At 35.5% G+C, this 16,704-nt stretch overlaps 1 protein-coding gene across 1 annotated transcript in view; it reads left to right on the top strand.

Annotated features, from left to right (window-relative positions):
- Positions 1–16,704, top strand: part of LOC150093941 (cell adhesion molecule Dscam1-like) — a 1,598,688-nt gene that overhangs the window by 1,012,816 nt on the left and 569,168 nt on the right. Inside the window, exons 20-21 of the mRNA XM_090412925.1 lie at positions 193–346; positions 7,123–7,237. Coding sequence (XP_090269051.1) covers positions 193–346; positions 7,123–7,237 — 269 coding nt within the window. The remainder of the gene's footprint in view (positions 1–192; positions 347–7,122; positions 7,238–16,704) is intronic.

Here is a 16,704-nt window from a genome sequence, read left to right on the forward strand (position 1 = left end):
TAATTATAAATATGTCAAATTTATCCCGAACACCCTGTATATTTCCTTTTGATATTAAATAGTTAATTCATTTTGTTATGTCTAAATATGTAAATATATAAAATCTTTGAATATAATATAATATAACTGAAAAGTCATGTTTTAATTTTTTTTTTGTAAACAAAAACTGTTTTTTGTAACTTTTTTTTTTAGAATGCCTCATTTAATCATGTGCCACCAGGCCAACTCAAATATAAAGTAACAGATTTACAAGAACATTCTCGCCATGAATTTTGGCTGACTTCTTCAACTGCACGAGGAGAAGGTGAAGCAACACGGACTGTTTCTCAAACTACTACTAATAGAGGTAATATGATAAAAATAATTTCTAAAATTATTATTACTAACAATATTGCTAACAAACAAGTATCAGAAGCAATAGTAATTACTGCAAAAGAAGAAACACATTTTTGTTGTTGTCGTAAAATTCTTTGATGTACTGTTATTATTATTATACTAAAACCCATGGAGTCACAGACTCATCAAGGAGGTCCTTTTTGTCATACACACAGCTCATCATATTGTGCCTTACACACATTCAAATTCTTTGAAGTCCACAAACTTCAATCTGTTCTTATAAAGAGCATTCCATATCCCTGCCACAAACTTTGTCACTTACTTCTGGATCCTCTCCACCACTTCTTCTTACCCATGGAAAATGAGTGTCCAGATCTGCATGCAGTAGTTCAGTTGTATCTTTTTTAAAACACCTTATATAGGGAAACAATAACTTCACTATCCCTGCTTGTTAATGTCTTCTTCAATAACGATGTAATTGGATGTGCTGTTTTGGTTACCATCACAATATACTCTCTAAACTTCAACGGCATGTCCACAATACCTCTAAGTCCCTGGCCGCATCAGTTTCCTACATTTCAGTTCCATCAGTATAGTACACAGTGTTATATCTTCTTCATCTTTGTGTGGCGTCACTTTCTTGTTAATTTTCTATCTTAAATCCTTGTCGTACCAGCTAAGCCTGAAATCTCTAACCTATCTCTCTGGGGCCGCTTCTCCATTTGGAACTCTGACAAAATTTATTTATTTTAGCTGCACCAGCCAGAGTTCTTGTACAAAGAAACCTTCCCATAGTTTAAGTATTACCTAATCTTATTAAAGTATTAAGTGCCTATAGAAACTTCAACATTGCAGTCATGGCCTAAACTTTCTTTAATTTCCCCTTATTCACAGGTTCGAACTTTAGCGAGTGGTAATTTCAATCTCATGCTCAGACAAATTCAGACTTACATAGAAAAAACATGTTTATTAATTATCAAATTTCATACAATAAACTTTTACATATCAAGGTATGTCATATCAACTGAGCTATAAGGAACACATTAATTATCAAAACACTCTAATTTTATATCTCTAGATTAAGTAAGCACATATTTATTATGAAACAGTAATTCAGAATTCTAGTAAAACTTGCTAACAAAGGTCAATTTACATTCAACTGTGTTGCATACTCTCAGGCTTTTAGACTACTAGTCCAATATGATTAACACGTTACTGAGCACAAGTCACTTAAAAGTTCTCCTTTTTTTTTTAATCAGAAATCTGTTCTTCTCTCTTTGCCCCAATACTAATCGTTACAAGAATAAGGAATTTACTGTACGTTACCAGTGTCCTGAGAGGATATTGCGCTTCTTTTTGTCCGTCCTTTGTAGTCGAGTCGCATCTACGTGGAGGTTACGCTGATCGAAGCAAATCGCCATTCCTTGCACTTTGCCATATAAACGCTCGTCTACTGGATCAATATCATCATCTTGGCCGTCCTTTTTGGGTAACTTATTCCGCTGCTTCACATCGGTAAACTTTTACCGATGGCCCTAGTTGGTGTCTGCAGTCAGCTCGCGTATAGCATGCCCAACTCCTTCAGCTAGCAACTGGGAAGGAGATTACTTCCGACGCCGTTGATCGGTCAGCATTCTGCTTGTCCACACGAGAAAACAGGAACAGAAAAAAATAGGGGGTTCAAACCCGAGTGAAATCGCTTTTTATTCTTCTTTTTAGCGCCCTCTTTTCATAATGGAGGATCTCCCACTGTGCTCTCCTATTCACCCCTATGCAATTGCATCACACTTCTGCTCCGTGAAGAGCACCCATTTCGCCAAACGCGAGTTCAGCTCGCCTTCCATGAACGCTTCCGTTGCTCCGTTACGTCATCGTAGGCAGCTAGCTAGTAACCTTTGAACCTTTGTTTGCACTTAGATTTACATTCTTACACAGTATAATTTAGACATCAATAATTTTAACAATATAATTCTATTTAGACATACAATTTTCTCCTCAACTTTACTTCTTTCTAAGGTAATTGTAACAGGTTTTCTTTTATATTTTTCTTACTTAACTAATAGTGCAAGCATTTCTAGCTCAGAATTGTGTTTCTTGTTAAATCTTGAATGAATGACTTTTTTGTTGAAAGAGTCCCCATTCAAGATCTAACAACAGCATGTGATCTCTTCTCAAAGTAGATCACCTAATACTTGGCCACATTATACCTGCAGCCAAAAGACTGCGGGTTCGAATCCCGCCGTGGGCATGGATGTCTGTGAAAGCACTAGTGTTGGTAGTCAGCGGTAGATGGCATTGGTGTTAGATGATGAAGGTTTTGATGCTTTCCCTCGATGAGTCTTTGGACTCCATGGAGGTGTGATATAATAATAATATCTAGTCTATTTAAGTCTTTCAGCAGGATCTCTGTCTCACCTTCGTTTACCATTGCTCTTCCCAGTTTATCATCAGAAAACAACTGAATATTTTCTGTCAAATCATTTCCTATATCATTGATATAAAAATTAAACAACAAAGGACCAAGTACTGAGACCTAGTACAGGGCTTAATACCTCATAAAAAATATTATATTTTTTGGTATTTTGTAGATCTGTAAAAGGCACATAAAGTGGTACCAAGAAAAAAATATGTTATATAGAAAAATAGTACTTTAGTAGAAAATATCAAGAGGAATGCAACCAGGTGATCATACCAATACTTGAGGCTAAAAAAGCCATCAAATATCTGAAATTTTTTAAAGACAGCTGGAGTAGATAATATTCAATCAGAAATACTGAAATATGAAGATATAAAAGTTTTACAGTGGCTAAACTGTATAATTCAGAAGACTTGTCATAGTTTCGAACTCCAGGTGGTTGGAGTGGAGTTGTCATAGTAGCCATTTATAAAAAGGGAAATAAAACTGAATACGGATGAATTTCCCTACTCAGTGTTTCCTTATAAGAATTATGCAGGCATACCTAAAAAATCTAAGAAAAATTGTGCAAGGGAAGCATGAAGAAGAATAAGTCAGCTTCAGAAAGAAATTCTTGATATTAGATTTTCCCTCTAAGATAATGGTTGAGAAATCATAGGAATATATTAAGTACCTAAGTTTTGTAGGTCTGTAAAAGGCACATAAAGAGGCACCGCGAAAAAAATATGTTAAAAATGCTAATTATATGGTGTAGCTGGACATTGTATCAAGCTTGTCTATCAGCAAACCATATTTCTATACCACCATACAAGGTGGTATAGAAATATGGTTTGATATTAAATCATGTCTAAGACAAAAGTGCACATTATCTAAGCTGTTATTCATCACCTATAGGGATCACATTATGAAAGAAAATGGCAATAAAGCTGATATCAAAATTGGATACGTTAATCTCTGCTCTTTACTTCTTGATTTTATGCTCCTAAATCAATCTGGTACGAGTCTGCAGGCTTCCATAACTTAAATTGAATAACTGCTGTAAAAAAAAAAATACTGTGAAACTCAGTAATAAAAACTCAGACTATGAAAATAGGCAGACGCATTGAAATCGTCAACTTAATCCTGAATGGAGAATCTATAGAACTCTTCTGGCACAATTTTTAGTAAAGATGGCAAATTAAATATTGAACAGATAACAAAATTAACATAGCTGGTATAGGAAGTCAACTGAATATGTTTATATGGAATAGGAGAGAAGTTATGGAGGTTTTTTTTTCTCCTAATTATTAAATTAGGAGAGAAATTAGTCATGACACTAAATAACTGTATACAAGACAGTGTTCACACCAATTTTAACCTATGGATCTGGATTAGAAATAAGACACTTGAACAAAGACTAGAGACTACTGATATGAGAGTGTTTTAAGAAAGATTAGGGGAGCAATTGCAGTATCATATTAAAAATGAGGATATTAGGAAAGAACTCGGCACTGTTAGCATTCAGAAATTTGCTAACCTTTCCTCTCCCTTTCTGTTTTAGTGGCCATACTACCTGAGATTAGCAGAATTGGTTAGAAATAGAATACAGGATTGGGTTGTTGAACATAAGATTCTCTATAATGGTCAGCATAGGTTTGTGAAGGGCAGGTCTTATTTTAGTAGTCTGCTTATGTTTTATGATAAGGTGACAAATGTGTTGGATAAGGGAGAATCATATACAGTGATATTCTTTTACTTTACAAAAGCATTTAATAGATTACCACATGATAAGTTGCTGTACAAGCTACAGAGGACACAGATAGATAGTGTATTGGTAAGTTGGATCAAAGATTGGCTCTCAAAATGATGCCCTCTAGTTGTGTATGATGGAGCCATATCTCAGAAAAGGAAGGTGACCAGTGGCATGCCTCAGGATTTTGTTCTTGGGCATTTCATGTGTATTGACTGGGGATCGATCTTCCAACATTTACCGATGATGCAAAGTTAGGTAGGATTATCAGGAGTAGTACTGATGTTAATTCTCTACAGAAAGATTTGAATTGACTTTTAGCTTGGACAAATGAGTGGGGGTTACAGTTTTAATGTAAATAAATGCAAAGTGTTACACTTTGGGATACAGCGATATAAGGCTACGTACTATATTAGTGGAGCTGTATTTCAGGAAGAGGATGAGATTTGGGATCTTGGAGTGATGGTGGATAATGGACTGCAGATCATATAGCTGCTATGATAAAAAGTACATTGACATGTAGGGATAAGGAGATGGTGGTGCCTCTATATAAGGCATTGGTCAAACCAAATATGGACTACATTCATACCTCTCTATACGGCGTTTTGCTATAATGGCTTTGTGTAATTATGGCTAAGTTTCGATTTACAGCCTACAATTTTTCAATATACAGCCAAAACGTCAGGAAATCCCCTGTGTATGTCTTTTGTCATGTGTTCTAGGCTGGCCGCTCCATGCAGGAACGCTACTTGCGTCATCTTGTAGTCACGCAATCTTTGTGTAGCACATAATTCATACATTTGATGAGGAACAACAAGAGCCAATTGTTTGCCGACAATTAACCTCAAAGGATTTATCGAATGCGCTTACTCATTTCAAACAAAGAATAAACATCCTACTTCAAAACGATCCTAATGAAGAATGCAGTGCCAAAGTTTCTCATGGCATTAACACAGTTATTAACTGCTACAAAGAATTGCAAAAAGAAAAGAAAAAAGATGCAATACAACAAACGTTGGACAAATTTTTTAAACCGGGTCCTCAGACAACAACAGATGGTAACACTAATGAAGTGATGTCGTGCAATTCGTCATCAGACTGATTCAAAAATTTAAAAAAAAAAAAAAACGTTAATTTGTTTATTATTATTGTTTTTATTATTATTGTTATTTGACACCTCCAGGGAGTCCAAAGACTCATCGAGGGAGAGTGTGCCAATGATTAAACTCCTTCCAACTACTAACCACGCTCAAACTTGCTTAACTTTTTTTATGTGAGCCATTAGTAGCAGAGGTTCTACCAATTGACCAACCTTTGTTAGTTATTTGTGTTTTATTTCGTTTTATTTTATTAGTACGTATTACAGAATTATATATTTGTTTTTATTAATAACTAATGTAAATGATATTTTAAATGGAAAAAAAAAAAAAAAGCATTTTCAACCTGAAACCCAATGATTTTCTATTTTTTTTATAAAATTGGAACGGATCTTACCGAATTGATATGGCTTTATATGGAAATAAATGATTCATTATACAGCATTTCACTTTGCGGCCGACTTTTCATGAACGTATCTCAGCCGTATAATGAGGTATGAGTATATTGTGCTCAAATTTGGTCACCCAGTTTTCATTGAGATATGAAAACACTAGAGAGGGTCCAAACACAAATAACCAAAGTGATATCAGGACTCTAGAGTGTGGTTATGATAGAAACTACAAGAGTTTCGTGCCGAATATATAGAAACTAAAAGTTTCGGTATGGATGCAAGCATAAGCAATCTTATGGGCAACTCGTAGTAAAGGTGGAGTAAGATCCAGATCACTTTCCTTAGTATTTTCCATAATGTAAAGCACATCTCCTAGAGGACATGTATGATAAATAAGCCTTTGATTCTCTATTTCAGTAATATATGATGGTTTATTTATTTTCAGTTACAATCTAGAAATTATTGAACAAAGAATAATAAAAAAAAAAAAACTAAACCATGCTATACTGATATCGGAGGTCGCAGTATCTCTCAGATACAATTTACTGTCAAATATCACAAACTTTTACATAACATGTGTTAAACCAAACTGACAGCAGAAAACAGTGCGGAATATCACTTGTAATATATGAATGCACTGAATTGTGTAAGAATATTTATATTAAACATTTTGCACGTATCTGTCAGATCATCTGTGAACTCCGCAGGGTTATGGTGCGTTAATCAAAACTCTTGCCGCGTATATCAAGGGATTGCCTCGATTAATTTCGCCGTGTTAATCAAATCCCTCAAAAGCAAAACTGCGTTAAACAAGGGATACCTGTATATATAAAGGACTGACACTGGAGAGATGAGATTTTTCATATAGTAGAATAGTAGAAGAAGCAGAAGGAATAAGATGCCATCCTTGGAAGTTGTGAAAGAAGAGTAAGAAGTGACTTTTTGGTGTGAAGGGTGGTTGGACCATGGAATTTATTTCCTAATAGGTTAGTGAATAGTATGATAGACTTTGTGTTGTCTAAGATGGACCTCCTGTGATGAGTATTGTGACTCCTTGGAGGTCCATAATAACAATAACACATTTTAAACTTTCATAGGCATTATTCTACCATCAAACTCTTTCATCAGTATATTCTGTATTATGTGTTTTAGTTCCTGCTCGAATTATTGACTTTGGTGAGGCCATTATAACTGTTCCAGGAGATACAGTTATATTAACATGCCAGGCCGTAGGGAATCCATCACCAAAACAAGAATGGAAAATGAGGTAAGTTTTAAAAAATTTAAGCATAGCATTACATAATCTATTCACTTATTTGAATTACATACAGCGGTCACTACAGTAGCATTTTTTTGTTATTTTCAATAGTTAAAAAAAGTACCTGCATGAATTTAAAAAGGTGGCATGGAATTCCGATAATGTTAGTAATTATATATTTTGCTTTTTTTAATCCTGAAAGGAAGAGAATGGTCATACTAAAATATTGTATTTCATGATTAGCTCACCTTCCATGATGTACTTCAGGAAACTATAATAAAATCTTTTTTTTTTTTTTTTATGAGTTAGAATTAAAAATATGAGTGTGGTAAAATGCAAAGGATAAAGATGATGGATTGATAGTTTGAACATATGACTGATTTGAAAGGTTACAGGTGTAGAATTAGAGAGGATGTGAAAACGCATTACTCAAAGAACCAAAAAGAAGGGTAGGTGAGTAAATTTGTACATATGTTGCTGGAGAGAATGAAGAAACTCGATGATAGTAAATAAATCATTGCATAAGTTGAGTAGGAGAAATGTACACGTGATTGGGGTAAGAAGCAATTTCTTCTTACAATGAGATGCATAATTCTATCAAGGACTTACATATGAGGCATATAATTTTATAACAGGCTTATATTTGAGGCATGTAATTGTATAAAAGACTTTTGTATGCAGTGTATAACCTAAGTGTTTCAATGGTCTACACCAGGGGTGTCAAACTGGCGGCCCGCAGGCCGCATGCAGCCCCAGAGCAATTTTTTGCGGCCCACGACGCCTCAAGAAAAAAACGAAAAAAAAAAAGGATGGTTGCTTTTTATAATAAAACAGAAATACTGTATTTACTCAAATATGACTCACCCTCGCGTATCACTCACACCCTGATTTTATTTTACCAGAAAAAAATGTTTAAGTTTTGCATATACATAGCACACGAAAATAAAGTTTAACCACTTTCAAGTCGGGGCGATAACTAGCTCTCAGCGGTAAACAACATGTCCTCCCCAATTGCCACATATTGCAGATGCAAGAAAAACAAGTAGTTTTATTGTACCACTAAATAAAGTACAGAGACATTTGCTGTCTGTGTAATATATTTCTCAACATGTGTAATATATTTCTTTAGTGCAAATTAGAGACAACTGGGATAAACATGGCACTAACTAATGAATCACGTCTCCTCCCACATTAACCATGCTGTTTAGACTCAAGCAAAACCATATGTTGCTTGTGTGAGTGCACTGCCACTAACTCAAACACAAAGCAACAATAAAATTAATTTCAGTTTAATTTGGTTTAAATGCCATCTATTGTAAAGATTAATTTTTAAAAATTCAGCTAATGTCTTTTATTCCCGTAATATAAATATACCAGGTGTTGGCTTACACTTGGACTCGCCAAACTTTATATAGTTTCTATATTCGGCATGAAACTCTTAGATTAGATTTCTATCTTTGAGTTTCTTATTCAGCTTTGAAATAATGTGGAATTTAATATCCCCTTAATTTAAATAATTTATATAATAAAATATTCTTTATTTATTTTTTTTAGTTGTCATAATCATTATGCTATTATTTTATATGTCTTGTAATAATGTAGAATAAATAAAAATTTTGTTATTAATTTTCCAATTTATTTATACTCATTCTTTCACTTCCCTTCGATTCTAATTAGTGAAGGTTTCTTTAGTCAAAAATTTTTTGTGGCACACTTGAGATACACTTTTATAGCAAATGGCCCGCAGTCTAATTGAGTTTGATACTCTTGGTCTACACCTTAGGTTATAGATTACGTGGTGTGAGGCTAATGTTAGATTTTATTACAGTTAAATCCACAGCACAATACGATAATAAGAAAATAAATAATATTTATTTATTTATTTAGATGCTGATATTTCACTTTATACTCTCAGCATCTTCAGAGTGCAAATAGTTTGTCACAAAATGTAAATTGTGTGTGTCCCTCAACTAAATGGTTGGTGGGGGTAGCAGTGTTACATTACTACGGAACTCTTATAGAACAAGGTGACTTCTCATTGTTTTCCTTGTCCAATAGTATTCTGACTACAGCTATATATATATTCATGGGACCAGCTTGCCTGTTTTGAGGGACAAAAAAACCTGAGTTTCCAGGAGAAAAATCCTTCATCTCCATATGAGACCACCTGACTCACCTTTGATTGAAAAACCTTGATAAAAATTATTTATGTCACTGATGAGATTCTAATCCAGTTCTATCCAATCAAAGGACTCTATTGAAACCAACTGAGCTACAGAGGCTTGAATTAAAACCCAGTTAATTAATAGTGAGAACTGTTTAAAATTGTAATAGAATTCTCAAATAACTGAAGTCTTAATTGATACCTCTGCTTATTACATAAAGATTTTTATAATTGTTAATTTGATCTTAGAGAAATACAATAGATGAAAGCATTAATCTGCAATGGAGATGGACAAATAAATTAAATGACTTGTGGATGACATATTCTTGATAGCTCAAAATCAATAACATATACAAAGAAAAATAAATAATTTAAACCTGGAAGCCTCAAAGTGTATCTTAAAAATAAACCAAAAGAAATTCAAAATAATAAAGATTAATCCCAAACAAAATCTAACACTCAATCCTCTTTGCTATCCACAGAGCAGAGAGAAAAGAGGATAAATAAGTAAGTGATTGGATCTTAAAATGACTGTCTCCAAGATTTTTGAGAAATTGGTACAGCTATGCTTGTTGAGTTTTGGGGAATTATTATTATTAGACACCTCCAGGGAATCCAAAGACTCATCGAGGGAGGGCACCTGCTCTACAACTCTGTCTCCACTCAATCCACCAACTGACCTCAGCACCACCAATGCCATCTACTGCCGACCACCACCACCACTAGTATTTCCACAGACAATCACAAACATCCATGCCCACTGCGGGATTCAAACCTGCAGCCTTTTGGTTGGAGAGTGGATACGCTAACCACTCGGCCAGCCAGGCAATGTTTTATAGCTGCCAGGGAATGTTTTATAGCTGCTGCATTCCAAAAACAGTCTCTCCAATATTTATAACCTCTGTGTAACACTGGTTATCCAATCCCATGACTCATCCGTAGAGGCCCTAAACATTTCACTAAGCATTACCCTACACTATACTTCGCTTTGGACTAATTTATCACTCTCCTAGCAAAAAATATAGTCCTCGTATTCTTCCTGACCATAATTCCTGCTCAATTTTGAGGGATAACCCTCTAGCCCCCCCCCCACTAGTCATGTACTGAAAAGCTTCCTCAGTATATTTTCTTTCTTTTTATGGGAGGGGGAACAATTTTTTATGACTGTAGATGTGTGTGTGTTCATGAGGGAAGTTTTCCTGTTCTGGGGGATGAAAAACCTGAGTATCTGGGTGAAAAACCCCCTCTCCCCATATGAGACCGACTAACTTACCTTTAATCGAAAGAGACTAGATAAAAGTTCCTCACTTCTTGGACAGGAATCCAGGTCTGTCAAACCAAAGGGCTTTGTCTATATTGACCGAGCTACAAAAACTCAAAAGCTTCCTCAGTATCAACTTAGAAAACCTTTAAAAAATGTATGTCTCTATCATACTTCTCTTTAATAATTAACAACCAATTTCTATAACCCACATAGTCAACCTATTCTTATAAGGTGCATTCTATAGACCTGTCACTATCCTGATTGCTTGCCTCTTAGTTATAGATGAGTTATCTTCCTGCAGTCAATATCATATATTGTCACATGTACTTAGATTTGTTATTCTAATCTCTTTCATCTTTCTCTTCTTTGAACTATTCACCAGACATTTCTGCAATCATATAAGAAAATAAGAATATAATTTCTTGTGAATTATCATATATAATCACTGCATATGTTTGGAGAATATAAATCAAAACGAGTCAAATTTCATAAACCATGTGATAACTTTTAGTGCATTTGCTTTTTACAGAGATACCACCATTTGATAGAGCTCTTTAATAATCTTAATAACCTAATGTATATTTGATAATATAGATGCATTCTATTCTTTTTTAATTTGTGAATCATATGCAAAAAAAAAAAATTGTACACCTATCATATATTAGTGCTATGAGTAGGTTAATGGTTAGATAATACAGAAAAAACTCTGCTCTTGAGATACTACGTGATACATATTATTATTATCTTCAGGCTTCCATGGAATCAAACACTCATCACGAGGAGGGTTGGGTTCCATCTGTCACACACACAGCTCATCATACCATGTATTAAATACATTTATATTCCCACAAGACACGCTTAGGCAATACATTCCAATCATTCACCATTCTCCATGCATAAAACCTGCATTAGAGAGATTGGTGAGAAGTAGAATACAGAATTTGGTTGAAAACAGCTTTGTTTGTGGCTATCAGCATGGGTTTGTTAAAGGGAGATCATGTTTTACTAACTTACTTATGTACTATAACAAGGTGACAAATACCTGCACAGGGTAGATGCATATACAGTGGTGTAGTTGTATTCTGTAGAAGCTTTTGATAGGCTCACACATAACAAACTATTAAAAACTATTTAAAAAACTATTAAACCCATTTCTATAAATTGCACACCTTGTTTTTAAAATAGCTGTTTTTAAATACTGACATTTATTGTTCCATAACTAACATTTTGCATTTTGTTTACTTTACTTGTTTTTTCGCCATTACTGATTATTTTTCGTGTACCCCTGAATGGCCCAACACGTACCACCGGTTGGGAACCGATGCTGTAAGAGGAAGGTCACTATTGGTGTACCACAGGAGTCAGTTTTGGGACCATTCTTGTTCAATTTGTATATTAATGATATTGGATGGGTTTAACTAATGATATGCAGCTGTTTGCAGATGATGCAAAATTGCAGAGAGCAATGCAGAGTCAAGCAGATATTATGGCCTTGCAGGAGAACTTGAATAGTTGCATGAATATGCAGGTAAGTGGAACTGCCAGTTCAATGTTGCCAAAGTGTAAGGTTTTGAAAACTGAGAAGCAACGATGGGATGCAAAGTAAACACTTGGTGAGAAAACTTTAAAGTAGGTAGAGGAAATGAGAATCTGGGAGTGGTGGTGGAAAAGGACCTGAAATTCAGGGGGCTGCATTGTACATTTGAAAACATCACATTGTACAATGGCTATGATGTGGAGGACTCTGACATGCAGAAATAAAGTAGTTATGATGGCATTGTCAGGCCTCATGTGGATTATTGTGCAGAGATCTGGTCGCTGGGTTTTCAAGGTGACGAGGATATGTTGGAAAGGGTCGAGAGAAGATTCACTAAGGTTGTCAGTGGTCTTTGGATTGTGGAGTGCAAGGACAGATTGAGAGAATGTGAATTGCAAAGCTTCGTGAATAGGAGGAAGAGTGGGGTGAATATGATTGAGACATATAAGCTAGTGAGTGGTTGGCATCAGGTTGACATGGAAGAGATTTTTCATAGAATGAGAGAGGGGTAGAATAAGAGGCCATCACTAAAACTATATAAAGAAGGTGTGAGCAGAGTAGTGAAGCACAGGTTCATTGTATGGAGTGTGGTTGGTGAGTGGAATGCATTGGTTGAGTGTGTTGTAAATGTAGACACATTGAATCATTTTAAGGCATGGTTGGAGGAGCATTGTGCATAAGTGTGTACCTCGCACGACAAGTCTCTGACTACATGGAGATCAGATGTTAATAATAAAAAGGATGAAGAAATAATGGAAAGCATTCTCAGATGATTATCTAAGATGGGTTCTAATCCCTGGGATGTTAAGTATGAAGAAATGCTGAGAAAATGCAATTAGCAAAGAGAGGATAGGAGAAGAAGAGAGGATATGATAGACATATAAGTTGGTAAGGGGGTTATTATTATTATCTGACCTCCATGGAGTTAGAGACTCATTATGGGAGGTACACATTATTGCAGACAATGCTCATCCAACCATGCCCTAAAATGATTCGGTGTATCTACATTCCACTCTGGCAAAGCATTCCACTCACCAACCATTCTCCATGCAAAAAACTTACTCCTCATGACTCTGTTCATACCCTCCTTATACAGCTTCTAGAGGTGGCCTCTTATTGTAATCCCTCTCCATTCTATGAAAAATCTCTTCCACGTCAACTGAAAACAAACTCTGACTAGCTTATGTGTCTCAATAATATCTCTCTCACCTGAGGCTTTGCAACTTACATTCTCTCAGGTTGTCATCATATTTAACATTCCAGAGACCACTGAACACCTTTTTGACTCTTCTCTGGATCCTTTCCAAAATATTCTCATCAATATGAAAACTTATGACCAAATCTGTGTATAATAATCCATATGAGGCCTCATCAAGGCCTTATACAATGCCATCATAACCTCTCTATGTCTGCATGTCAGGGTTCTCCGCATCATTGCCATTATCCGATGTGATGCCTTCGCAACTTGTGCAATGTGGCTCCTGAATTTCAGGTCCTTTTCCATAACTCTTCTTCCATTAAAGTTTCCCCACTAATTTATTTAATTGTTTGTCATGTGGGAGCCTATCGAAAGCTTTTGCGAAATCCAAGTACACTGCTGTATACAGGGCTGTTGCTAGATTAGATTGTGCCCTGAGGCAAACAATTAAATATCAGCCCTGATGGATTATAAGACAAAAATATAAGAAAATCTCCAATTGCTATTTTGTTTTTATTACAAGAAAAACATTAATGCAAAATGATTACATAATGATATTAATTAAATGTTTATCTACGAGGATATCGCACAATAAAATTGTTTATAAGCTCTTCTAAATTTAAATTATAAGCAATGTCCGCCTCTATTGATATAGTTGCTAGACCAATCAATCTGTCTTGGGTCATTGCTGTTCGCAAATAATTTTTAATCAGTTTAAGCTTGGAAAAACTTATTCCTGTACTTGCTATATTAACAGGAATTGTTAACAATATCCTTAGGGCAGTGGTTACGTTGGGATAAATTTTTACAAGTTTTGGTTATATATGATAAAATTTGGTGATGACCACTTTTCTATTGTATTATTTTGGAGAGAATTTTTAAATCTTTAAATAAATCTATTGCTTCTACATCAGATATATTATATATATTTCAGATACATTACTGTTTAACTTGTATATTAACTATATAGATGAAGATTTGGATGGAGATATTCAGTTGTTTGCAGATGATGCAAAGTTGGGATGAACCATGAAGAGTAGTGAAGATGTTGTGGCCTTACAAGAAGACTTGAATAAATTTAGTGATTGGGCACGGAAATGGAGATGCGAGTTCAATGTTGCAAAATGTAAGGTTTTAAAATTTGGAAAACAAAGATGGGATGCACAATTTATGCTTGGTGAGGATATATTGTTGGAGGTGGAAGAAATAAGAGATCTGGGGATGATAGTGGATAAGGATCTGAAATTTAGGGGACACATAGCCAAAATTGTGAAGACAACACAAAGGTTTCTGGGAATGATGCAGAGGACACTCACGTCTAGAAGTAGTGAGATTCTTGTTCCGTTGTATAAGGCTTTGATTAGGCCACACATGAACTATTGTGCCCAGATTTGGTCACCTGGTTTTCAGAAGGATGAAGAGATGTTGGAAAGGGCCCAAAGGCTAAGGTAGTTTCTGACCTCTGGAATGTTGAGCATGAGGAAAGATTGAGAAGATGTAATTTGCAGAGTCTGGTGGACAGGAGTAAGAGGGGAGATATGATAGAGACCTACAAGTTGGTAAGGGGTTGTTATAGGATCAATGCTGGAAAAGTTCTACAGAAAATAGTGGGAGATCGGGGGAGAACCAGAAGTCATTCCTGGAAACTGTATAAAGAGAGTGTGAGTAGGGGAGTGAGGGGCAGGTTTTTTTCGTGCAGAGTTGCAAATGATTGGAATGCCTTGCCTGAGAGTGTGGCGTCTGCAAGGAGTTTGAATGTGTTCAAGGCACAGTATGATGAGCTGTGTATGTGATAAAAGCAGCTTTCAGATGAGTCATTGACTCCATGAGGTCTTGGGGTAATAATAATAATAATAAATATATTTTACCCATACACAATACTAATGGACTATAGGTTGACCAACCAACCTCCTGTGTATAGGCCCAACATTAAAAAAAAAAAAAAAAAAAAAAAAAAGATGTAAAATATCTTGTGGCATAATACAGCCCTACTGCAGTATGGCTGAACAAGTGCCCTTAATTAATCAGCACTGTGAGGCAGGCTGCCTGTATGCTACACCCTGTTGACGATACTGGCTGTATATGCATTTCCCCTGTCCAAGATATTTGTCACCTTATTATAATACATAAGTTAATAAAACATGATCTCCCTTTAACAAACCCATGCTGATAACTACAAAGAATACTACTGATTTCATCCCATTTCTGTATCCTACTTCTTACCAATCTCTCTAGTACCTTCACCACAAGTCCAGATATATATACCGATTGAACTATAATTTGAAGCCACACCCTTATCACCACCTCTATCTAGTGGAACGATTTTACCTTAGTTCTACTTCCTGGAACCTGTGCTATTGTGACTTCTTATTAGATAATCAGGCAATGCTACTGCCAATTCCCTTGCACATTCCCTTAAGATGCACGTTGATATGTCATGAAATCTATTCACCTTTTGACATCAAGGTTCTTTCCTCAAATACCTCCTGCTCATTCACAATTAAGCCATCCTCTCCTATGTCCACTGCACTTAAGTTGCTCATGATTCCACCCTGATGAGGATGAAACTGCCTTTTAAATTGATCACTGAATACCTCAACAATGTCTTCTGCAGCAGTTACCATTTTCATCCATTAACATCATCCATGGTCATTCTTCCTTCTACTTGCCACATATCTAAAAAAACTCTCTAGGATTTTTCTTTGCTTGTTTGTCAATTTTTGCTAATACTGTGCTCTTTTGTTTTCCTTACTAACTGAGTCATTCTCCTGGCTTGTTCTTTATAATCTTCATGAAACTGCTTATCACCATTATTCATCTTGTACTGCCTTTAAAGTACCTTATTCTTCCAGATTTCATGTTTTAGTGTTTTAGCCCCTCATTCATCCAGTTTATACCTACCTTATTCAGCCTTTTGGCCTTCAAAATACATTCACACATTGATGCTGTTATGTATTTCTTTGTCAGTTCCCAGCAGCCTTTATTTCCTTACTGCTCAACTCCTCATTTCATGCTATGGCTCCAACTGCTTTCCTAAGCATGTCATAATCACCAGCCTTATAATTCTACATATATCTTTTCCTCACAGAAGTCTGCATATGGCTAGCCACAACCCAGGTGATCATTTCATGATCACTCTCACCAACTGGAGGAATCCCCATTCACAATTAAATTTTCCAATGATATGATCAGATCTAAAACTCTTGCTCCTTGCGTGTCCTCCTTTTCATGTTGACTGAGATAGTTATCTCTCATGAATTCAAGAAATTCATATTTCTTCATTCTAATCTATTGCACCGGATTAAAATCGCTT

The sequence above is a fragment of the Typopeltis vanoorti genome, chromosome 23, assembly GCF_054136105.1.
Source record: "Typopeltis vanoorti isolate ZY-2024b chromosome 23, IOZ_Tvanoo_1.0, whole genome shotgun sequence".
Lineage (NCBI taxonomy): Eukaryota > Metazoa > Arthropoda > Arachnida > Uropygi > Thelyphonidae > Typopeltis > Typopeltis vanoorti.